Genomic DNA, 24,345 nt, shown 5'->3' with positions numbered 1-24,345 from the left:
AGGTATTTGTACACCCATGTTCAGAGCAGCATTATTTGCGATAGCCTAAGGGCAGAAACTCCCCAAGTGCCCATCGGGGATGAATGAATAAACAATGCAGTCTATCCACACCATGGAACATTATTCAGCCTTAAAAGGAAGGACATTCAGACACCTGCTACGACGTGGGTGAACCTAGTGGATATTCTAAGTGAAAGAAGCCAGACACAAAATGCAAATAAGTGTGTGATTTCACTTATATGAGGTTTGTAGTCAAATTCAGAGAGACAGAAAGTAGAATGGTGGCTACCAGGGGCTGGGAGAGAGGAAGAATGGGGAGTGACTGTTGGACGGGGACAGAGTTTTGGTTTTGCAAGAGGAAGAGTTCTGAGGATGGATGCTGGCAGCAGCGGCATGACACTGTGATGTGACTGTGCTTAACGCCACAGAGCTGCACACTTAATAACGTGTGAGATGGTAAATTTGATGTTATGTGTATCTTACCACAATTTTTTTTAAATGCATACAAAAATTTGAGAATTTCAGTCAAAAAAAAAAGATTACTGTAGGAATGGTGGTGCAGTCATGACAATTGCAAACCAAGAACTGTCAACAACATGAAAAAGCAGGCTAACGTTACTTTAGACCAAAACAGCTGGACAAGGGATTCTACGTGGTAGATGTGAGCTATGTCAAGGTGAACATGTTCGTATCTGTGCACGTGGGCGTGGGCAGGAGAAAGAGCAGAAAGCCATGTCCCCACGGCAGCAGCGGCCACGCTCTGGATGCGCACTTCTGTTCATCCTCACCACTTCCTGCGTCTTCCAAATTTTACAAGATGAGCATATGCTATTCTGATAATGGGGTGGAGAGACAGGGTGAATTAAGTGTAAAAACCAACCACAAGAAAAGCTAAGGAATATGAATATTTATTAAATCTCTAGATCGGCAAGGGTCTCCATGTTTAATAGGAAAAGACAGGAAAAAAATCACGTAGGAAAAGAGCAATTTGTTTGATTACTTATAAAAGTGAAACCTAAAATTTAAAGGCAAATTCACACAACTAGAAATACAAATGCCCAACAATCGTACAGAGAGAACAGGGATCAAGGTCATTAATAAGCAAAGAATTCAAAGCTCATACAGGATGCCACTTTCACCTATTATCGTGAGGGTTAGGGGTTTTGTTTGTTTTTAAGGTTTGTATACTCTGTATGCTTGTTTGCTTTATTTTCAGTTTTACTACCTTAAGGGAGCAGGAGAGTGGGGCAAGGACTGAAATCGAGATGCTTTTGGCAATTTGGCACTGAGAGCCCGTCCTATGGGAGTAATGTGAAGTACACAAAATCATTTCATTCACAAAGTTGCTCATCACAACATTATTTACAATACTGAAAATTTGGAAATTGACTAAATTCCCAATAGCTGAAAGGTTAAATAAATTATGATGAAATTACACAATAAAATATACTACCACCAGTATAAAGTATCTTTGCAAAAACCTGTAATAGCCACATGTAACAGTGAAAGAATAGGAATATAAAACTGCACGATACAGCACACGGTATGATCGTAACGGTGTAAAAAATTTACATCCCAAAAAAGACAAGATATTAAGCGACTCTCTTGGTGTAAAATACTGATGCATTTTCTTACCTTTTACTACATTTGTATTTTCCAATTTTTCTAAGATTAACATGTTAATTTTACAATCAGAAAAAAATACTTTTAAAGTAAGGTGCCCACAAGATTCCTCAGCGATGTTTATTTCATCCCATGATGCAATCTAGAGAGTTCAAACCCCTCAGCCTCTTGGAAGTGGGGGCACGGGAGCGGGCGGTGGAGAGTGATCATGGATGCATGGATGGATGGATGGATGGATGGATGGATGGATGGATGGATGGATGGGTGGGTGGTGAAGGGAGGAAGGGACAACCTAAGGGTGGGCAGGGAGGCAGGGATCGGCAAGGGACAGTCAGGGACCAGCGTGCAAACTGGTCAGCCGAGGAAAGGGGCTTTGTGGAGTCAGGGAAGACTCTGACTGCTCAGCGGAGGTCTGTGTAGACCCAGTAGTAGGCACTAACGGTGTTCTTAAAGGGCAGGACCAAAGAAGGATTTCAGGAAGACACATGGATTCTTTGGGAGCAGGGGAGGAAAGAGGAGGGGGAGGTAAACTACGTGGGAAGGAGGTGCGAAGGGCTAGGATGATGGCGGTGGGAGTGGAGGGCAAGAGACCGATTGCCAGAGGGAACTCCCTGCGCTAAGCTTAAACCAAACGTATGTGGCTCACTACCGGACAAGTCTTCGTGGGCAAACAGAGTAGAGAATCAGCCCATAGGAGGAACCCGCCAACAGCCGGGTGGATCGGCCCAGAGTTAATCTAGGGCAGCTCCGTTCGTCCACTTTCTGGCACAACGGAAAGGCTGTAGATCGGTGCTCTCCGATACGGTAGCCACGACGCACACTGGCTCTTGAGCACATGAAATATCGCAAGTGTGACAGAGATTGTGCTTTTGAAATGTTTATTTCATTTTAATTAATTGAAATTGAAATAGTCACATGTGCCTAGTGGCTAGTGGTCAGCACACACCTAGGGTCAGTGGTTCTCAAGTGCGCTCTCTGGAGGAGCAGTGTCATGTGTCCGAAGTGCAGACTCTCAGGCCCCAGCCCAGACACCCTGAAGCAGAAGCTCTGCAGGCGGGACCCTCGTGTTTCTGAGCCACTGGATCAGGGCCACTCAAAATTTCTGAGATTACTGGTCCGGGTTTCAACTAAACTGCATTAAAGAACCCCTGGCTCAAGTCTACAAAGAGTGACTTGAGAACCATTAATAAAACGTGTCCAGCTCAGCAGGATCAGAGAAAAGTTACGTGATGCAACGAAGACGTGGTTTCTCAAAGCCGATTCAAGATAAGGAATGTGGTTGGCTTTGAAGTGTGAAAACCAGAGAGCAGCTGCTCATCCCAGTGAACGCTGCAGACGTGCACAAGTGGCTCTAAATTGGGTTCAGTGTCAAAAACACAAAAAGCGACCGTCGCCCGTGAGATGATTTAGAAGAGCACGCCCCTGAACATGAAATGCAGCCGCGCTTCTAAAAGGAGAGATTCATAAAGAGAGGCCAAGAAAAGCGAAAACCTAAGGAGCATTCTGAGGCTACGCCCTCGCGGAGAAAAGAGGACACAGAAGCACTTCCAGCAGAGCCAGATCTACACGCGAAACACCCCAAAGCAGCCCCAGCCCCAGCTGTGGCTTCGGTCACGTGGGTGAGTAATGGCCAGAATGCATGTCACTTTGCTCTCTTTGGCACGGTTCAAATTACGCCTTCAGCAAGAGTAGAATTTTGAGATTTTTTTTTTTTTTTTGCAGTACGCGGGCCTCTCACTGCTGTGGCCTCTCCCATTGCAGAGCACAGGCTCCGGACGCGCAGGCTCAGCGGCCATGGCTCACGGGCCCAGCCGCTCCACGGCACGTGGGATCTTCCCGGACCGGGGCACGAACCCCGCGTCCCCTGCGTCGGCAGGTGGGCTCTCAACCACTGCGCCACCAGGGAAGCCCGAATTTGGAGATTTTTGATACTAAAACTGTGCTTCAAGAAATAAAGAGAGAAAAAAATGATGACGTGTACATATAATAGTCAACCATGAATGCAAAATAAAAGCCTGGGTGAAAACTTCTCGTTGTAACCGTGCAGTAGGAGATGAAGCTAAATACGCTGAAAATACATCATGAGGAATCTGACCGGATTGTAAGATTCTTAGTGGAAGTGATGTGAGTGACAAAGAAGATAGGATGAAGAAGGAGCAAGAAAAGGCTGAAGGAAACCATCTACAAAGCTGAGGCTTCCCAGAAGAGACTCGAGCTTCGGGATCAGGAGAGAGGAATAGGGCCCTCCACTCCTCAGGCAGAACCTGTTGCCAGAACACTGTCACTTAATCGCTTAGAAGATTGTCGTGTTACCGTATATGCCTCCACTGTAGGCTAATTAGTAAAAACAAATCTGTATTCGAAATTTTACTGATTTGAAGTAATCTTATAATATCTTGCCTTTTTGTTTACAATTTAACACAGTGCAGTAACTTAATTGGCCGTACTTTGTTTCACAAATATTTAAATACCAAAGCAGCACTTGTAGACAAAGAATTACTAAAGGCTACTTTGATACAGGACTACATTAGATGTCTATTAAGAGAGTGCTTGACTCTTCTGGTGACTACTGATAATTAATCAACTTCAACGTGCTGTGAATATGACCTGTGAATACTCCAGCATTTTTAAGATGACATAGGCTAAGCTTATTACTACCACCTGCCTTTCTGGTTACTTTCATATTTAGGGAATACAGAACCACATTCTGGGGGATTAGAAATCACCTAATATTATATTAATGAAAAATTTTCACAGTTCTCAAAATAATTTAGAATTTAACAAAATTAATGTTGTCTTTAATCAGCACTTAAAAAGTAGACTATTTCCTGTCTCCTGGATAAATGGATGTTTGCAACCAACCATCTCTAGAGAAGGAGAACATTAATGGTTTTGAATGACTCAATTCATGGATACAGTTATGCCTGTAACTATTTTCCACTGTGAATAAAGATACCTTTTAATAGATGCCTTTGGGTTCAAAGGTCATATTAGTTGCTAACAAATTATTATTTGGGCCAGAAAGTCTCTGAAAAATTTTAACTGAATTTCTCATACATCTCATGCCTCTAGTTTAGTGAGCATTATTTATTATTTGATGTAGAAATTCCATATGAATCACTTCATGCATATTTTATTTTGGGATTTGAAAATTTGTGATCTTAGAAAAACTGAAGCTAGACTTCAAGGCACTGGCATCTAGCATTATTATTTTACATTTTAAAAAGAAACCTAGATTACATGCTGATATAATATTTTGAATATATTGGGCTAAATAAGATATATTATTAAATTATAAACGAAAGAACTAGGAACTTTGTGTCACACCTAATTTGACATGTGGTTACTTTTTGAAATGCACTAAATTTCACAAATACTTAAAGTATTTCTTGAGTACAGTGTTATGTTCAGTTATTATGGTCTTGATAGCTAAACTTATGACAATGTTAGTTTGCTCACTCTGTACTTATTCATTCAACAAATAAGCTATGAGTGTTCCAAAAAAAAGGAAAGAAGAGGTTCAGCCCAGTCCAATTACCAATTATAAAGACAAATCAAAAGTTTCGGCTGTTACGTATTCTGAGGCCAAATTGTTGACGCCTGTTTTGACTGCCTACCCCTGGGGTTGCTTCCAATATTACAGGTAAGCACGAAATAACCAGTGTAATTCCTTCTCTCACCAGCTGGACAGGAGAGCGTTATATATGCCCTCTGCGGTTGGCAAAACTCAAGGCGTCAACGATCGGGGAAGGGCTCCACCTTGGGAGTCATTATACATATTGTGATCCTGCCAAGGGTCAGAAGCTACAAAATACAGTTCCCCTGCATGGACGTCTGAAAAGTTAGCCAGAAATTCCCGGGGATTGAAGCCAACCCACACAGTATACCTATAGTCTACTGTGCGTATGGAATAGCCCATGACCTTTATATCTTTTAAACTCGGCTTGTCAGAATTCCACTGAGGAGAGTCTGCAGGCCGGGGGTACTGGCTATAGGCCACCAACTCACGGGGATTCCCACGGATGTACGGATCCTCTTCCGAGTCACGGACCTGAAAATGCTTCAGAAGGTTCCGGCCTTCTCGGCACAGCTCCACGTGAAACGAGGGGATGGGGCAGCGAGGAGGGACGGGCAGCCCTGCAAGTCCCGCGAGCGTGGGGAAGAGAGAGAGCAGTTCCACGAGGTCCCCGGCTTGCCGGCCTGAAAGAGGAAGCAGCCCGGCGGAGGGGGTTACAGCGCAGAAGCCTGCTGCAGCCAGGCAGCACGAGCAGAGCGCGCGCCCAGGCCCTACACGCCGACTTCTGTTCTCTTACAGCATTTATTCTTAGCCCGAGAGTTTTAGGAACAAAGCCGACTCGGCACCTCACCCGATAGCAGGGCAGAATGAAGGTGCCCTCAGCCTGCTGGCACTTTTAAACACGATTTGAATTTAGGACCCACCAGTGTTTAAGTGATTCAGGCAAGGGTCATCGGTGGAGGCCCAGACCGCTGGGGAGAAGTCTGTTGAGGACAGGCTATTCCGAGCCTCACAGTAGCATCACCCCGCGGATCACTCCTTTTTGGAAGTCTGCACTTGATCCATCGCCCTTTTATTATTGTAAAATACATACGACATATTGTAAAATACATACGACATAAAGTTTACCACCATTTTGTAGTGTCTGGGTCGGTGGCATTAAGTACAGCCCCACCATCCATCACAGAACTCTCTTCACCTTGCACAACTCCCCGTCGCCACCCCCCAGCTCCTGGCACCCACCTGCTACTTTCTGTCTCTATGTGTCGACTACTCTAGGCACGTGTATGTGGACACATCTAGAGTATGTGTCCTTTTGTGCCTGGCTTCTTTCACTTAGCAGCATGTCTTCAGAGAGTCCACCCATGTCAGAGTTTCCTTCCCTTTAAGGCTGAATGATATCCCATTGTATGGACGCGCCACGTTTTGCTTATTCATTCATCTGTCAATAGACACTCAGGTTGCTCCCACCTTTTGGCTATTAATTAACGCTATGAGCATTCTTCTGCACGTTTTTCTTTGAATGCCTGTTTTCAGTTCTGTGAAGCTATATACCTAGGAGTGGAACTGCCGAGCCACACGACCATTCTATGTTTAACCTTTTGAGGAACCACCAAACTCTTTTCCACAGCGACTGCACCATTTTACATTCCCACCGGCAATGTCTGAGGGCTCCAATGTCTCCACACCCTTGCCAGTACTGTTGTTTGCTGTTTGTTTTGATAACAGCCGTTCTAATGGGTGTGAAATGGTATCTCATTATGGGTGACTTATCTTTAAAGTCTAAATCCTACACTTTACATTGACTCCTGTTAAAATTTATTGTGACCTTGGACCATCATTCTAGCCTTTCTGGATCATTAAGCGCTTGCTCTATGCGGCTAAATTTTATTTCTGACGCATTTGGTTTGTAAGTAAAATAAAAAGAAAAAAGGTGAAGAAAGCTTTTTTAAAAGATACCTTTACAAGGGCAAGACCTGGCTGACACAACCGCCTTAACCAGGCCGTCAAGCTTGGCATCACTAATAATGGCACAGGCCGCCATGAAGTGCCCCCGATGGGTACGGCTGGAGCCACAGCCTCACATGTGTGCACGCGTCCGAAGTGTTCACCCTGCATCTAGTCCCGAGAAAGCAATCAGACAAATCCAGGCTGCGGGTCGTTGTACAAGACAGCCGCCCCGGACGCTTGAAAGACACGAGGTCAGGGAGATGTGGGGTCCCACAGGACGACAGGCCTTGTCGGCCACTGTAAGGACTTTTTACTCAGACTTGACACAGGAGTGTAGGAGGCCCCAGAGCAGGGCTGTGACACCACCTGACTTGGGTTTTATCAGGCTCACTGTGGCTGTTAAAGTCAGGATCACTGAGGAAAAACTCCAGGGATCAAGGTCACACGCAAGGAGAGTTTAGCAAGAGATGGTGGCAGTGTGGTCCACGGTGGTGACGGTCGGTGGGGGGAAGTGGTGTGGACATATTCTGAATGGAGAGTGACAGGCTTGCTGACACACCACGAATCGCGTACAGACTATGACAGAAAGACAGGGGCCGATGGCCCCATGGTTTTGTGGCCTGGGCAACCACTGCCATTTCCTGAGACGGGGAAGAGCGTCAAAAGAAAGGCTTAAGGTCAAAGGTCAAATGTTCAGCTTTGGGCACGTTAGACTGGCCAACTGGGACAGGCTGTTGGAAATCCAAGTCCAAAGATCAGGGAAGACATACAGGCTAGAGATAAAATTTGGAAATAAGCAGGATGACAGTGCAGTTACATCAATTTACAACCTGAACACCTCCCAACTGAAGTTTCAAAAAGGATTCTCAACCTGTCAGAAGATTTCTCCCAGCAAATAAAGGGCTATAATCATGCCCTGAAACTGTTTAACATTTTTATCAATGACATGAAAGAAGACAGTGCATGCAGCACACAGAAATGAAATGTGTGGAAAATAAAATTGGGCCGTAGAAAACAAACTCGGGAAGATCCAGAAAGGCCAGAATGATGGGCCAGAACCAGGAAAAATTTAAACAAGAATCGATAGAAAGTGCAGGATTTAGATGCTAACAAGATGGATTAAATGCAGAAGTCCCGAAAGGGAGCAACCTGGTTTAGTAGAGTTCACAGCAAAAGCGCTCCAGAAAGGGCAAATGCCACCTGAAGTACATGACTCATCTCTGCGCTGAGCAGATCGAGTCAGGAGACAACTCACAGAGAACCCACACAGGTCGACCCCCATGGCAGGGACGGCCATCTTGTCCAAGTGATGTTTCCAGAAGCGCTTTCTCAAACTGGAGCTGTTTGGAAGACAAAGACCAGGATAGCCAGGGGCCTGACGCTACCTGGAGAGGACCAGCTTGGGAGGACTGGGACACGGAGGTCAAAGTAAACTTGCCCTTCACTCCTGGGGACGGCAAAAGCAGAAGCACTGCTTTGACAGAGCCGGTGCTTCAGCAGATGGAGACGCTGCCGAGCTGAGTCCCGGCCAGAAGTGAGCAGGTAACGGAGTTCTGCTCACCGGTAAGCAGGCAGCCCCTGCCCCAGTGAAGTCTGCTACCCCCTCCTCTGATCTCAGAACACACTGCCGTCACCTCTACGACAGCCCTCCCCATCCTGGGGGTGCCAGCTGCTCCTCTGTCCCTCCCCCTCTCCAAGCCCCTGTGGACAGGGGCCATACTCGTTAGCTCTGGGCCTGCCACTCCCCTTCCGCGCACAGGAAGGCCAAGTCAAGCAGCATTACTCCTGAATTTTCATACCTGGCTCCACTGATTCTGAGATGGAATCAAAAGGGTCGAGGTATGGGAAAAGCTTGTCGCCTGCCGCCGGAAGCGGAGCCGTCCTTCCCGGAACATAGAACACCAGGGGCACGCGAGTAGTGACGTCAAAATTGCTGTATTTGGCCCATTCTCCGTGTTCGCCTAGAGCCCACCCTGGTTCATAAAAAGCACACAGAATGACAGAAAAAGAATAATCACCTCGTGGCTTGCTCATTTCAGTTAGACGCCATTTCATTCCCTGTGAGACTGTGGCACAATCGCTCAGCTTCTAAAAATAGTATCTTTTTCAATTTTTAAGACATACCACAGACCAAGAAAACATAACTTCTGATTCCAGACCCTTAACCTTGATTAAAAACCACCCCCAACCCTCATTTAAAGCAAAAGATAGTCTGAATACCCCAAGATGGAACTTTCCAATCACTTCATGTTTGAGTGCCCTTTTTGATATGAAAAATATAAAAGAGACCGTATGTTGAGTATTTCGTATTAAAAAGTAACCCAAACTACAAAAAGCTGCTGTGCACGGGTTCAGGAAGGCTTCTGTGGTTCGGATGTAGGCAGTCCCAGGAGGGCCTTTTGAGAAGGGCCATTTGTAGTCAGCTACAGCTGCCTCCGAGCCAAAGCGAGCTTCGAGTGACCCTGCCTTCACGGGGCTGCAGTGGACTGTGGAAGCACCGGGGGAGAAAACTGGGCGCTGAGAAGACGGCCCGGAGGGGGATGGCAGATCGTTAGGCAAACGGTGAAAAATTACACCTCCGCACTTCACAATACGGGTCTTTACAAGGTGCAAGGTAGGCCTGTGAGAAATGACACGGAGAACTGTCTATGACATTAAGTGGAAAAAACAAGCCAGGCAACAAAACAGGACACAAGCACAATCAATCCTGCCACATTCCACGACGATACGTTATGCACATACACACTCATGACATGTAGCCCCATGTATATGCACGACTGAAGGCAGGTGGATGGACCCCCGATCTGTCAGCACCAGTTAGCTCTGGGCAGGTGGGATAAAGGGCAGGGTGCTCTGGCCCTACATGATGTGCTCTGCATACTTCTTTCTTGCTACAGTGAGCACATGCTATGATCTAACACTGTCCCACTTCATATTCGACGATATTAGAGAACTGTTTTCCTGTTTCTAGGTAGGATGACGGCAGTGTGGTTAAACTTCAAAAGAGCCAAATTTGGGCTTCCCTGGTGGCGCAGTGGTTGAGGGTCCACCTGCCGATGCAGGGGACATGGGTTCGTGCCCCGGTCCGGGAAGATCCCACATGCCATGGAGCGGCTGGGCCCGTGAGCCATGGCCGCTGAGCCTGCACGTCCGGAGCCTGTGCTCCGCAGTGGGAGAGGCCATGACAGTGAGAGGCCCGCGTACCGCAAAAAAAAAAAAAAAAAAAGAGCTAAATTTATTAGAAATACTGTCCAGAAAGCTAAACCACCTGAGACTGGCTTCAAAACAATTTGGGGGTGAGGGAGGATAACCGGGGCTCACTGGCCTCAAACACACCCTGGCCAAAATTAAAAAGAATTTTTTCAAGAAGATGTTTCCACTTTTGGAAAAAGTGAGAAACTGCCTTGGAAGAGACACAGAGTTGTGAACCCCAGGCTCCTGGCAGAGAGGACAGCGGGGCTGGGGGTGGAAGGGGTAAGTCGGGTCTGCGGGCCTTGTTGGGCTCTGCCAGGATTGTTCTGGATCTTCGTAAGAGAAACTAAAACTCCTCCAACCCTCTAGGTTAGAAATGGGTCAAAGGGGCTCCCCACACAAATGGACGGCTCCCGCTGAGCTCACCAAGAAACAACAGTTACTACAAGGTCCCCCACCCACCCAGCTCCACCACCCAAGCCCCCAAGATGCTTCTTTGACCCGAAAGAGGGCCCGCCTCTGTGGAGAGAAGTCCCAGGACTAACAAGGTGGCCATAAAAGCACCCAAGACTCCAGACTCAGGGCACTGCTGGTTCACAAAAGAGAATACACACCTATTTCAGGCAGTCTAGGGAAGTTTCCACAGAAAAGGTCCAATGCTTTGAGCGACTCACCTGGGCATTTCAAAACGCTTACCGTGATCCGAGGTGAGCACCACAATCGTGCTGCTCGCCAGCTGAAGATCGTCCAGAGCACTCAAAAGGTGGCCAACCTGCGTATCCAAATACGAAACACAGGCAAAGTAGCTCTGGCGGATTTTCCGCTGCAATTTAACGAAGAAGAATAGTGAGAGCGACTGCAGTGCTCGCCTGAGCACCCCTCCCGGGCCCCAGCCCTCGGGTGCCCTCGATGACCTTCTTAGCCAAAACGGAACACTCCATTCCCTGCCATCTCACCCCCCACCCCCACCCCGTACAGCCACAGCGAAACCTGCACGTCCACAAGGAGGATTCTTTGCTAAGCAAATCAGTTTTCACTTCAGGGCACAGATCACAGCACATGGATGTGCCACTTACTATTCCTTTCTGTCTCCTTCACATACTCTTGCGGGTCCCAGGAGACAACCATGTACACAGAAACTGACCCCTCAGCCTTCCAAAGTCCGCTGAGGGTCATACCAAAGATACCATATAGCTGTATTCATTTCCTGGGCCGCTCTAACAAAGTATGACAGACTTGGTGGCTTCAAACAACAGAAACAGATCGCCTCCCAGTTCTGGAAGCCAGCAGTCTGAACTCAAGGTGTCGGCAGAGCCTCTCTGAAGGCTCCAGGGGAGGAACGTTCTAGCTTCTGGTGGTGGCCACAATCCTTGGCGCTTCTTCTCACAAGGACCCCAGCCATACTGGGTCAGGGGCCAGCCCACGGCAGCATGACCTCATCCTGACCAGTCATACCTGCAATGACCCTATTTCCAAACAAGGCCGCATTCTGAGGCCCTGGGGGTCAGGACCTCCACGGATCTTTCTGAGGGACGCAATTCAACTCTAACAACGGCCGTGAGTGGGCCTCTCCCCTGAGCTCTTCGTAACCCAGTGGATGGCAGCCGCTTCCCTCACAGCCTGTGGCTGGCACGTGCGCTTCCGTCCCAACAAACTGCCCACAGGCAGGACAACGGTGACGGAGGAGGGAGAGCAGCCCACCCCCCACGGACCCCCCACCCCAGAGTGGCTTCCAGAGCAGATAGGCTCCGTGAAAGAGCCGCAGCCTCTGCTGGGCTGACTCTTCCGCCGCCTTGTTCACAAATCTTAGAGAAAAAGATCCCCTACCCCTGCCACAGGGGAGAAGCGAGGGAACCGCCGAGCCATCAGACCAGCCCCAGCTTCCGTGTGTCCCAGCTGGTCCTCTCAGCCGGACCCGCGGTGAGAACAGTCATGAGACCCCCCCCCTCTCCCCAGGTGGTGAAGACAATGGATATCCATCTAACCTTCTAGAAGGATTATGCTGAACCCTGGCTACTTCTATCTTCTGGTAGATAAAAGTCTCCAGTCTGTAACTTGGGGAACTTCGGTCCTCCTGGGGACCAAAGACACCTGTCAGGATGGCTGTGTACTAGTCAAGGGTAAGCCTTCCTTCCTATGCGGGCCCCTGGAGACAGGAGAAGCAGCAGATGTGGTCGTCAACCTCACTGAGCCACCCGTCCAGTGAGGACAGGAATGGAGACAAGAAAAGGTGCGTTACTGGTGGGGCCCAGGGACGACCCTGGAGGATGAGCCCTCGAGTCGGCCTGGGGAAATCGGGGGAGGCTTCACAGAGGAGTTAGCATTTGAGGAAAGGAGCTGGCAGTCAGACAAGCGGGGTCGGATGCCCTAAGCAGGGGCTGCAGAGCGCGGAACAGTGTGGAGTCACCGCAGGCCAGGGCATGTTTTGGGCCAGCAAGCTGACCAGTGTGGCTGGAGAGTCACATGGGAGCGCCGGGGAGCAGGACAGGACACTGGAAAGGCAGGTCACGGCCAGATGATACGGACCCAGAGGGTCCATTCACGGAGTGGAGGTCTCGGGTTGGAGGCCAACGAAGGCACCGAGGTCACCCGAGGAGAGGAAGTGACACAATCTGGGCTGCAGGCGAATGAGGGTCCCCCACCGAGAGCCCGAAGCAGACGCCAGGGGCTCGAGGGGAACCAGCAATAGATCAGTGCTGCGCGCACGGGGCAACCTCCACGGTCGCTTGTTGAAGCGCCAAACCAAGACCAGACCACTGCGGTGGTCCACAAAGTGGTGCTGAAGAGGAATTTAGGGAGATGGGGTAGGAGCGGGGAAGGGAAAGGAGCTGAGGACGCCAAAGGGAACGCCAGGTTTCTCGCTAGGCTGGCAGCACGATTCAATGGCACGGAGAGGGCGGGGGCACAGGAGGAGGAGAAAAGGAAGAGCAGGAACGGCGGTGCAGCCACACGGGGCCTCTACCAACCAGTGGACAGACAGACGCCTCTGGAATCAGGAGCGTGGGGCTGGAGAGGCTGTTCCGGGGCTCATCCACAGCAGGCTCGGCGGGCAGGGCTGGGGGCGAAGAGCATAAACAACACGGGGGGCGGCCCTGGGCTTGAGCCCGGAGGGCAGCACCTCCTAAACAGCTGACACAGAACGAGGCGCCTGCCCTGGGGCCTGCAGGGGAGGGGGCCCAGGAGGCTTGGCAAGGAAGCCCAGGAAGCAGACATTTCCAGAAGGCGTAGCTCTCTCAACAGTGAGAGGGCAGCAGGGATTCAGGGAAGGTCAGGACCCCCGAGGCTGGATTTTATTTGCCAGTGAGATCAGGGCTGACCCAGATGAGAGAGCGCTTAGTGGGATGGGGAGGCAGGAGGCCGCACAGAGGTGGACGAAGAATGAAAGGGCAGTGAGGCCACAGACGCAGCAGAACAGAGCACGTCGCACTCATTCTCCCGTGGAGGGGGCCCAGGGAGGCGGTACTTCTGAAGATGGGATGGACGGCAGCCGATGCACAGGCTGCACGGAAGTGGGAGGAGACGGCAAGGAGGGGGAACGGGGTAGGGAGGGACCGAGTCCCTGCTGCTCTTCTCCTGAGACCAGGGGGAAGGCCGCAAGCTCAGCACACAGGCACGCACAATTCTGGCTGCAAGTGAGGGAGGTTATTTACAGCTCCCGTTTACCAAGTACCTGCTGGGTGCCATCTGATCCTCCGAACCACCCCGGAAGCTGAGCATTACCACTTCCATCTTACACAGGAGGACTCCGAGGCTCCGAGAGGTTGATTAACTTGCCTAGAGACACACAGCTGGCAAGGGGCACAGCCAGGATGTGTACCCACGTTCAGCCTGTGCCTTCCCCTTCCTCAGACTGGTAACCAGCCTCTGCCTCTGAAACAGGAAGTACAGTCATCTGCTGAGAGACGGGGCAGAAGGGCGGGGGGGGAGGGCGGGGGGGGGCAGAGGGACGTGAGGAGCTGGAGGGGAGTGGTGAGGGTTCAGAGCAGCTGCAGAGGGCAAGAGGGAGCCGAGCAGAGGACTGGGCATGCGAGCATGTCCCTGCCTCAGGACGCGGGCTTGAGAGCAGACAGGGTGGCCGGACTGTCCTGTGGTCAGGGTATTGCAGTCAGGACGAGGATAGAGGGACGCGCGTGCTCAGGAGCTGGCGGGAAGAGTAAGTGACGGGCCACGGGGCCTCAGCTATCCAGGCAGGGAGCAAAGCCCAGAGGGGAGCTGGACACGGGGGAGAGGGGGCCACGCACCAGCGATCCCCGCGTGGCCCCAGGCTCACGCACGCGGCACTGAGTCAGAGGGCTGACGGCTGAAGGGGGCGCAGGACCCAGAGGCTCGAGACCCAGGGCTACAGGTACATGATGAGCAGGGCCAAGTGCGAGGTGAATGTGGGGCGGGGGTCAGCACACGAGTACGCCAGGGAGGTCCTCTGGGTCACTGTGAACCTGTGTGTCCAACCGGGCAGCTACACCACCAGTGCGCGTGGTGAGAGGAGGGGCTGAGACAATCGGGAAGGCACCCTCGCCCTGCAGCCGACACTGCCCTAGACACCCCCCCCACATTCACTGTGGTCCCCGCTGAAAACTCCAGAGCAGCTGTCATCACGGAAAACCTTCCCCCATCTTGTGTCGACCCTGCAGATAAGGACACCGAGGCTCAGGGAGACAGGATGACTCGTCAGCAGCCACGCAGCTGGTGTGGGGTAACTGGAATTCGAACCTAGACCGGTCAGAGCCAGCGAAACAAACGCGGGGGCTCTGGCATCACACCTCCCAGGGGGCGCTCCTCCGCAGTAACGCGTGATCTGGGCAAGTCTCTAGTGTCCTTACCTGGACAACAGAGACAGCAGGCCCCCCGCTAGGGTCCCACGGGGACCAAAGAGCACACACAAAACGCTGAGCACCCTTCCCGGTGTGCAGTCCAAAATGATAGGGTCATCGGGAGTGACTGTCACTAACGCGATGTCCAGGCGCAGCCTCGGGGCTGCAACTCCAGCAAACCCCGCTCTCAGAACCCCTGCGGGGGGAAGTAGGAACCCAACAGACCGACGGGCCCACTGCTTCTCAAACTCTCACCACTGCCACCCGAGACGCAGGGTTGCACAGCCCTCCTCGCTCAAACCCTTGCCGGCCGAACACAGGGGCCAGAGAGCAAGAGACACCTGGGCAGTCTGTCTGGTTTTGTTTTGTCTCGACACGTAGCCTACGGCAGCGGTTCTCAAACTTCTGCCTGCATTAGAATCACCAGGTGTGTGTTTTTGGAAATGCAGGTTCTCGGGCCCCACTCCCAGCCTCCAACTCCCTGACTCTGAGTGGGACCAGGATGCCGTGCTTCTAACGAGCCCTCGTGGGGGTTCTGACGCAGGTGGCCCAGGAAGCACTGTGAAAACGCTGTCCTCTTCCTTCCCCTGTAGACGGGCTGCTGGAGTGTTCACGTGCTAACAGAAAGGCAGGGCTGCGTGTGGAATATTCCAGAAAGAGTGTTGCTCAGCGTGCGCTCTGCATGCCAGGGAGAGTGGGGTTGACGAGTCACCCCCACGTCGCAGCAAACGGACCCCAGACACTGCAGCTGGACGGGGCTGGCCGTGTTGGTGCCCCAGCTCCCTCTGTGCCAAGGCCCCGCTCACCAAGCCACCTCCTGAGAGTAATGGATGCCCGTGTCGGCTTTCCCACAGGGGACCCGCCAGGACCGGCAAACTGAGAGTTCTGGGTGGCACGGGAGTCGCCAACCACCCTACACCTGACAGACTGTCACCTGGATTCAATAGCATCTCCTATCAGTTAGTGAGGGTCACCCAGGGCTTCTCCCCATGCCGGGCCCACAGCCCGCAAGTCCCCAGATCTCCAGACGCCCCCTTCTTTGGAAGCGGAGATGCTGAAGGGGAGACTCTCTATCCACCCAGCACGTTCGCCCCAACCCCGGTGCTCCACAGGCCGCCTCACACAGAGAAAGTTCTCAGCAAGACACAAGGGACAGAGCATGTCCACCGAGAAAAGCAGCAACACTCGTGACATCATGCCGTAAGTGCCCAATACTTCCCCCAAATCCATCCTTGATACCTGAAAGTCGGCGGGAATCGGGCCGTAGGGCACGCTGAGGTTTAAGGCTTGGACATCCTCCCGCTGCCTGATATCCATCCAGGGGTTGTAGGCCACAGGAGGGAGGCCGGCAGGGACCTGGGGATCAGGAGCTAGGGTGATGTTCTCCAAGGGATACAGCTTCTGAAATTCCTTGGGGGAAAAGCACACAAAGCCACCAGGCCGTCACTCTTCTGGCAAAGGCACAAGGCTGGGCCTCTACTGGTGTTTACGCTGCCCCTTCTCTAAGCCTGTGATGCGTTTACACAAGTATCTCCCCCACTTGAAAGTCACTCTCACGAGATGCCAGTGGTAATGAAACGAGTCGGCTGGTTTCCTACAAACCGAGCAGCGACAGCTCTCTTCCCTCATAGAGACCGATGCCCTCCTCTTCCCGTTGCCACCTCCCCTCCAGCTAGAAAAGGTGTGCAGAGGTGTGGCCAGTTCCCCAAATCAGCCTCACGCTCAGAAATTCACTGGGAGAGCACACAGGAGTCCGCACACAGCCCTACTCAGGGCTGCAATTACTGCAGAGAAAGGATACCAGCCACAGTCAGCAAAGGGGATTGTCACAGGGGGTATCTGGGGGGAAACCAGGCACAGGCTGCCAGAGTCTTCCCCCGGTGAAATCACACAGGATGCGCGCAATTCCACCAGCAACAAGCTGTGTGACAGCATGTGCACAACGCTGCTGCCAGGGAAGCAGAGGCTCGTGAAAGCCTCAGCACCCGGGATTTTTACTGGGGCTGGTCACGCAGGCACCCTCTGCCTGCACACATCAAAATCCCAGACTCGAAGCAGGAAAGGAGGGGTTTCTGTGAACAGTTCAGGCCTAGGGAGCCACTTGGCAGTTCTGGGAATGGTGGGAACACTCCCGAGATCCAGGTTCCCAGAGGCCAGGCCAAGGGTCAACCTCAGGAGCAGGCCTTTCAACGGATCACAGTCAGGCCTTGTAGGTTAACTCCTTCTGCACGAGAGACAGAAGTTGGTCTCACTCCATCAAGCGGGGCTGACAGCTCCTGCTAGGAAGGTGAGATCCCCTGGGCCAATCAAAGCGCGACACTCACAGCATCAAAGAGCACGTCTCTGGTCTCCACGCCCATCGCAAGTGACGGGCATGCTTTGCAAAGTCAAAAGGGTGGGCTGCTCAGGCCCGGGGAAAACATGATAGGAAAAAACTGAAAAATATTCTGAAAAAGAAGAGACTACATACTCTAAATGATACACACGCAAGTGCAGGATCCGAGCCTCCAACAAGTCACATGGTGCCCTGTGTTTCAGGGCTCAGGGGGAAAGGCAGTTACTGAAGAGGGCTTCACATCTCCTGGAATTCTGTACCAAGGACCGCCACTTACTGCAGGCTTCGGTGGCCAGCTCTGCATCCCTTTTCCGTGATGACTCACTGACTTCTAGGGAAAAACCCTCCAGTGGAGGAAGTAGAAGCCAAGCGTTTCTAACAAGATTCTTACGTGTCCTAAGCCTACTTCTTAGCCTTGACCTCTGAAACCCATCTTCATACGACTGAGTATACTAGTGCCATCAGGCGTCCCTGGTGACAAGGGACGGCAGGACGTGGCCACCTTCACTATGACACAGCTGTCACAGCTGTGCTGGATCAGCCGTCAGCCAGCTCTTCACCTTGGGGTATCTGAAGGGGATGTGTGGCTTATGATAGCCCACAGCCAGGAAGAAAGGACTGGCAGACGTTTTCATCTTTCCCAACAACCGTATGGCTTGCTCGGTGCTCTGCTTGTCAGGCAGGGTGCCCTCGGGCACATCTGCCACATCCACAGGGCACAGCAGGTTGGCATGGAGTTCTCCGTCTGGTCCCCTGCAGGTCTTCCAAAACAAAACATACAAAGTCAGCTTTTTAAGTGCAAGAAACAGAAGTCATGAAAGTTCCCCACAATGGATTTAACGTTTATATTTCGAGCACATTAAGTATTAGTCATCCAGACTACACGGGCACATAGAAGTAGAAGTAAAACAGAGAAGCGTTTCTTCTTTTCCAGGCAGAGGCCAGAAATCCAGCAGAACTTAGTTCGCTTCTCGTTGTTCATTCTCTGTCTCTAGGTCATAATTAATTAAAGGAAACCGAAGTAAACTCACGATTCAAAAAAAAATCTGTCTCTAATTCAACAATAAAAAAACGTAGACCAAGGACTTGAATAGATATTTCCCCAAAGAAGATATACAAATGGCCAATAAGCACATGTAAAGATACTTCACATCATTAGTCATTAGGGAAAGGAAAAAAGAAGCTGTTTTCAATTTCAACGACAGACTAAAACGTATAAGTGACAGGGTCACAGTTAACTAGATAAAGTGACAGTTCATGGAATTTCCAGATCCTCAACTCCACCATGCACAGGATGGAACCTACCGCTTCGTTTCTTAAAGTGGCCACGTCGGCCACAAGGCCAGTTTCAGTTTTGACCACGACTTCTACCTCACAGATACCCAGGGGCATCTCACCGAGGAGCATCCTTTCACAGCTCTGCCCTGTCCACACCGCCCTGGGCAGGGCAGCCGCCATCTGCCCCCCAGTACCTGCTCACGTTCACATGGTCTGCAGCACCGCCAGGGATTTGGTGCAGTCAGACCCACCGTCTTGAGAATGACGTGGGACATGGGCACAGGGACCTGGCATTTGTGAGGCTACTAAAAGTAGCAAGATGACTTCAGGGAACAGAAGCATTGAGATGGGGTCTTCCGATCTCATTCTCTTAATACTCAAGCCACAAGCCAAGGGCCAGAGCCCGCTGGCTTTCACTGTTTTCTGACATGAAAGTTGTCATGAATTTAGAACACTTTTCTGCACCCCACCAACCTCCCCAAATCCACACCCTTCTCCACACGATGGCTCTAAAATCCTCTGAGAAACATGTCATTTCTCAACACTCCAGCTGTCTTCCTGAATTTCTTAAATGTAAGTTTTAGTTGCATTTATACATCGGGGGCTCTTCTGAACCGAGATTAAGTTTCCTTATAGATTCCTTTTTTTCATAATGCTTTAAAATTTTAAAGCCCCTATCAAAGGTCTCAACACCTGAACATATCCATTAGGCCCAAGACAGACAGACAAGACAGATAGACGGAAAGCCTTTCTCCCAATCTGGGCTGAGGTGCTTAGAGCACAGGTCTCTCTTCGTCCTTCCATGTCTCGGCATCTCCTATAACGAACCCTCTGCACAGAGCCTTATCCAGAGTGAGCACGAAGGAGCCATTAAGTGAGTCTTGCACACTACAGCATAAGCTTCTAGAGCAAGGCATCCCTGCCAGCTTCTAAAATGCAGCCACCTCTCCGCTGGACCTAATGCTCAAGATTCCAACACTCATCCCTGCCAGGTCATGATCACAAACCAAGCCCACAAAGCCCACCATATAGCCAGCTGGAAAGGACGCACGTGCTGCACACGCAATAGTTAACCTTAATTTGTGAGACAGGGAAGAAGAGGTTCCTCTTCAGGCCAGTGCCCCTTTCACGACCTTACCTTGGTGTTCTCGTACTTTTCAGAGGATGGATGATAAGGTGGAAGAGACCAGCTATATGGAGAGTCGTCACTATGATTGGAAGATACTCCTTGCGGGGGAAAAAGAAGGAAAGTCATTAAATAAAGCATGGCGAGTCCTTCAATGCCCTCCCCCACCAAAATGTACACTTTGTACACAACTGGGAAAGGGCCATCCCCTTCTTTTGGCCTCAGTTTCCTCATCTATAAAATCAGGAGCCTAGGCCAGATGATGATAAGTCCCCACGAAAACCGACCCTCTGGGCTTCTATCTGAGTACTGAGCCCCTGACCCGGCCCCAAAGAGCCCTTGCTGGCACCTCTCCCCACCCTACAAAGGAGGCGGCAGAGGCAGGGGCACAACCATGGCTGGCTGGGCAAGGGGAGGCTCCGCGAAGGGGGGTGCTTTGCCGGATGCCAACCAGACACGAGACAAGGGGGCCGGGGTTCGAACCCCGACACTGCCTTAGGACGCCAGGTTCAGTGCTCTCTCATGACGCAGAAACCCACCCGTTTACAGTCTACCTGGGAAGACAAAATAACAACGTGCGACACCGAGGAAGGACTGCCAGCCGTCCGGAGAGGAGAAGTGCTGTGTGAGTGAGGGAGCCCCCGGCACAGAGGGGACGTAGGTCCGGGGAGGGCTGGCGGCAAGGGCTCTGGAAGGAGGAACCGCCTGTGCAGATGAGCCGGGAGGAGCTGAGAGGGTAGCGTGGGCAGCGCCACGGGAGAAGGGCGTCGCCAGCACGGGGACACACGGGGACTCCAATGACGAGCACCTGGCCAGGCAGGACTGGAGACAAAGGGACAGCGGGCGGAGGGCTTCTCAATCCCGCAGGCACAGTGGAAGCGCAGAGCGGGCTGACAGACCTGGTCCAAACCCTCGCGCTGCCCCACGTGCCCGTGCAATGTCGGGCATGCTCCGCGAGCCTCCGTTTCCATCTCGGGAAATGACGCCAATGAAGAACCCACCTTGCCTGCTGCTGGGGAGAGGATTACGGGGGCAGCTGGCACAGCATCCAGCAGGCGCCTGGCACTCAATCAATGGTGGCTGCCGTCAGCCTCAAGCAGGCCCCTCCCCGACACAACAGGGTCTTGAGAACAAAGACCCGCTTGAAAAATGTGTCTCCAGGAGGGCTGCAGGCCAAGTGTTTGCTCTCGGGCTAAGACAACCCCACAATCTAATTATCAGGGGTAAGGAGGCCAGGCGCCACCCCTCGGGCCCCGTCAGGCCTCCCTTCCTGAGGCACGATCTCCCCTCTGCTGTGTTTGCTCCTTCCGTCTCTCTCTCCAGCTGTGCTCAGGCCAGAGTGTCAAGATGTGAGCACCAACTGCAGAAAGTTCTACTTGCACTTGCTGGCGACCTCTCGGCCGCACAGCCTGACAGATCTGCCTTCCAAACTGGGCCCAACTTTGCGGCCCCTCGTGATAAGCGCTCCTCGGGACAGAGCTTGGGCTCTCAAGGCACCCCCCCCCCACCCCGCCACGCTGCCCTGGGATCCTCCCCTGGGAAGGGAATCAAGGCAGCTGCCACTCCAGCTTCCCAGAGGAGGAATCGGAGGCTCGAAGAGGTTGAATGATTTGCCCCAGGTCCAATGCACACCTAAGAAGTGGCAGAACTGGGACTAGAACCCAGGGGCCGGCATTCCCGGTGCCACTGCCCATCAGCGGTTCACTCTGCCTCCAGAGGTGCTCATCCCGGCGGAATGCGGCACAGAGGAGACCTGAAAACAAGTGGGACTAAACTACAGTACATGTCTCTGTTAGACCACCGTGCTGCCATTAAAAATGACGGCACGAAGAGTCACCATGCGGGCAAATGTTTATGTCTAAAACGCTCACAATACAGCTGTGCATCACTGGTGGCACACTGGTGAGCACAGCTGCCTTCCACAATATAAAGCTGTATATCCAGGAAAATCTCAAATCAGAAAAATAATACGCCCAGAGCCAGGGGGCGTCACCACAACACAGCTCTCCTTAGTGGTGCAAATACAACAATTTATTATTTTTTTCCTCTTTTCTGCCGCGCTGCGCAGCTTGCGGGGTCTTAGTTCCCGACCAGGGATTTAACCCTCAGACGTGAAAGCGCTGAGTCCTAACCACTGGACTGCCAGGGAATTCCCAATTTATATTCTTTAGTTTAGACTTCCCTTTTTCTCCCCCAACTTCCTGTCAAATAATAATGCCTTACTTCAAGTTAAAAACAAAAAAGTATTAAACTCCCTGCTTCAGCATTCTCGTTCTGGCATTAAAGAGAGCCAGTTTAGCTGGCAGTGTTGAAGGTCAGGACTGGGTGGCCCCTGGCACCCTAGGGACCCTGGGTACCAGCTTACCCTCCTCTTTCTGACCTAATTCACAGACAGCGGGCAGGCAACCCCTGCCAAATTACAGCCTCTTCACTGGGCAAGTCAGCAGAGCTGCCCTGGTCTCACTTCACTGCCAGGGACCCCGGGTTACAGGGGGTCAGGCGCAGAGCTGGACTCCCAGCCAACACTCCCCCTCCCCCACAGCCAGTGCCCTTCCTTCCCCCCACGCAGCCAAAGGAACCAAACAGCACCGTGACTAGTTTCCAAAAGGAAGAAAAAGCCCTTCTACCCTTTTTCACTTTTGGTGAGAACACAAAGCCAAGCTGAGAAGTGATATCCTGCACGAAGGTGGCAGCGACTAACCAGGTGCCCACCGAGCCCCAGCCCCAGGAGGGGACCCCCGTCCTCAGACACGAAAATGGAGAGAGCCCAGACTCGGAGGGGCAAGCAGTACCAGGATGAAAGACTTTTCCAACCGACATGGTCACGTAGCCATTCTCCTTGAAGTACTGGGGGATGGTGGAGAAGTTTCCAGAGTGTGCCCTCCAGTAGGAGTTGAAGTCATACAGGCGGGTAGTGTCTGGTCTCCTCCCGGTGAGCAAGGACACGCGGCTCGGGGCGCACACGGCTTGCTGGTAGGGAGCAGAAGCAGAGGGACACGTCCTCAGAGGAAAACAAAGTCTGGGAGCTAAAAGGTAACCAGGCAACCTCCCAGGTCCTCGGCTAACAGCTTGGCGGCTGAGTCATGCAGATCTCAAAGCCATCCAGCAGGATTTGGGCCTCACCCAGCCGCCAGCAAGAAGTCTTCCCCGAGAGAGGAAGGCCCCAGCCCCTCCATCCAGCAGATGACTGTGTCGTTCTGCATGATGGCGTCTCACGGGTGCCCGGAGTAGGCAAAGGTCTAGGGAGCGGCCCCATGAAGGGGCACAGGAAGGAGGGCCGCTGTGGCAGCATCCCCTCCTTCTCAGCACCAGGCAACCTCCAGTTGGGGGAAGAAAGGTGGGCAGGACCAGCCTGAACACAGTATACCAGGGCACACCCTCCACCCAAGGAGAAGCACCCCTGAAAGGCACAAGCTTCCTTGCCAGTGGACAACCAGGTTTTCTCAGCCGCCATTTTCCAAACTGTGCTCCCCTCTACTAAAGAGATGCCTGGCACAATGAGTACCATCCCCCAGCCCTCAGTGCACGAGGCACACACCACACCCAGAGGTGCCCAGACATACCTGGGCAAAGGCATTCTGGAAGAGGAGGCTGCGGGAGGCCAGCTGGTCCATGTTTGGGGACCTTATGAGCTTGTCCCCGTAACAACCCAGGGAGGGGCGTAGGTCATCCACGATGATTAAAAGGACGTTCAGAGCATCTGCACAGGAAGGAGGGGCTTCAGTGAGATCACCTGCACTGACACCCAACCCCCACCCGGGGTAGGTGCTAGGGTACCCAGAGGTCCAAGGCTGGCCCCAGCACCTTGACAACCCAGCCAGCTACGCCAGGGAGGGTGGGAGTGGGTGCACAGAAGAAGCCCCAGTCCGGGGTGGCAGGGTTAGGCTTTGGCCATGGCCTCAAGCCTGGATGAGGGAGGGAGAGAAAAAAGAGGGAGGGAGGGAAGGATGGTGGGTGGGTGGGTGGGAGGGAGGGAAGGGAGGAAGGATCGATGGAAGAAGGAATGGTAGGAGGGAGGGAGCGAGGGAGTTAAGGATGGAGGTAGGCAGGGAAGTAAGGAGGGAGCCCCGCAATGTGGGCGAGGGCGCCGGAGGCACCTGTGGCCGAGCTGCCCAGCGCCGCGGATCCGACGGAGCCCAGGACCAGGCCAAGCCAGAGCAGGCCCCCGCGTGGCGGCAGCATTTTTGCCCCGGCGCAGCCGCTCCGGGGCGACGATGACAGGTTTTGGCAGGAGGGTAGGGCCGCCCCCGCCGCCTGTCGCGCGTCGTAAACCCGGGCACCCTGCCCGACGCGGCCGCAGCCGGCCGCAGAGGCCGGCGCCCCGGCCCGAGCGCGAGTGCGCCTGCGCGAGATCCGGGCCACAGGGGGCGGAGCCGAGGCTCCCGCGCAGCGCCTGCCCCGCCCACCGGGCCGACTCACTGGTTGGGGCGCACCTCCCCCGTCGGGCAGGTACCTGGGGAGTCTTCCCAGGTGTCTCCAAAGATTTGCGTTGCAAGCGCTGTCCTCAACCAGC

At 52.4% G+C, this 24,345-nt stretch overlaps 1 protein-coding gene across 1 annotated transcript; it reads right to left on the bottom strand.

The window, feature by feature from the left end:
* Positions 1-892: 892 nt before the first annotated feature.
* On the bottom strand, positions 893-24,146 carry IDS (iduronate 2-sulfatase). Its single transcript, XM_022561153.3, has 9 exons — positions 23,930-24,146; positions 23,396-23,532; positions 22,625-22,802; positions 19,845-19,933; positions 17,989-18,189; positions 16,333-16,503; positions 10,979-11,105; positions 8,890-9,063; positions 893-5,823 (listed from the first exon to the last, which is right to left on the bottom strand). The coding sequence occupies exons 1-9, from the start codon at positions 24,012-24,014 to the stop codon at positions 5,351-5,353; spliced, it is 1,635 nt and encodes a 544-aa protein (XP_022416861.1). The 5' UTR covers positions 24,015-24,146; the 3' UTR covers positions 893-5,350.
* Positions 24,147-24,345: the final 199 nt, after the last annotated feature.

The sequence above is a fragment of the Delphinapterus leucas genome, chromosome X (assembly GCF_059928025.1).
Source record: "Delphinapterus leucas isolate spDelLeu-1000000601 "Yukka" chromosome X, BTC_Dleu_Yukka2, whole genome shotgun sequence".
NCBI classification, from domain to species: Eukaryota; Metazoa; Chordata; class Mammalia; order Artiodactyla; family Monodontidae; genus Delphinapterus; species Delphinapterus leucas.
The sequence above is the reverse complement of the archived record's forward strand: the minus strand, read 5'-3'. Positions and strand labels throughout refer to the sequence as shown.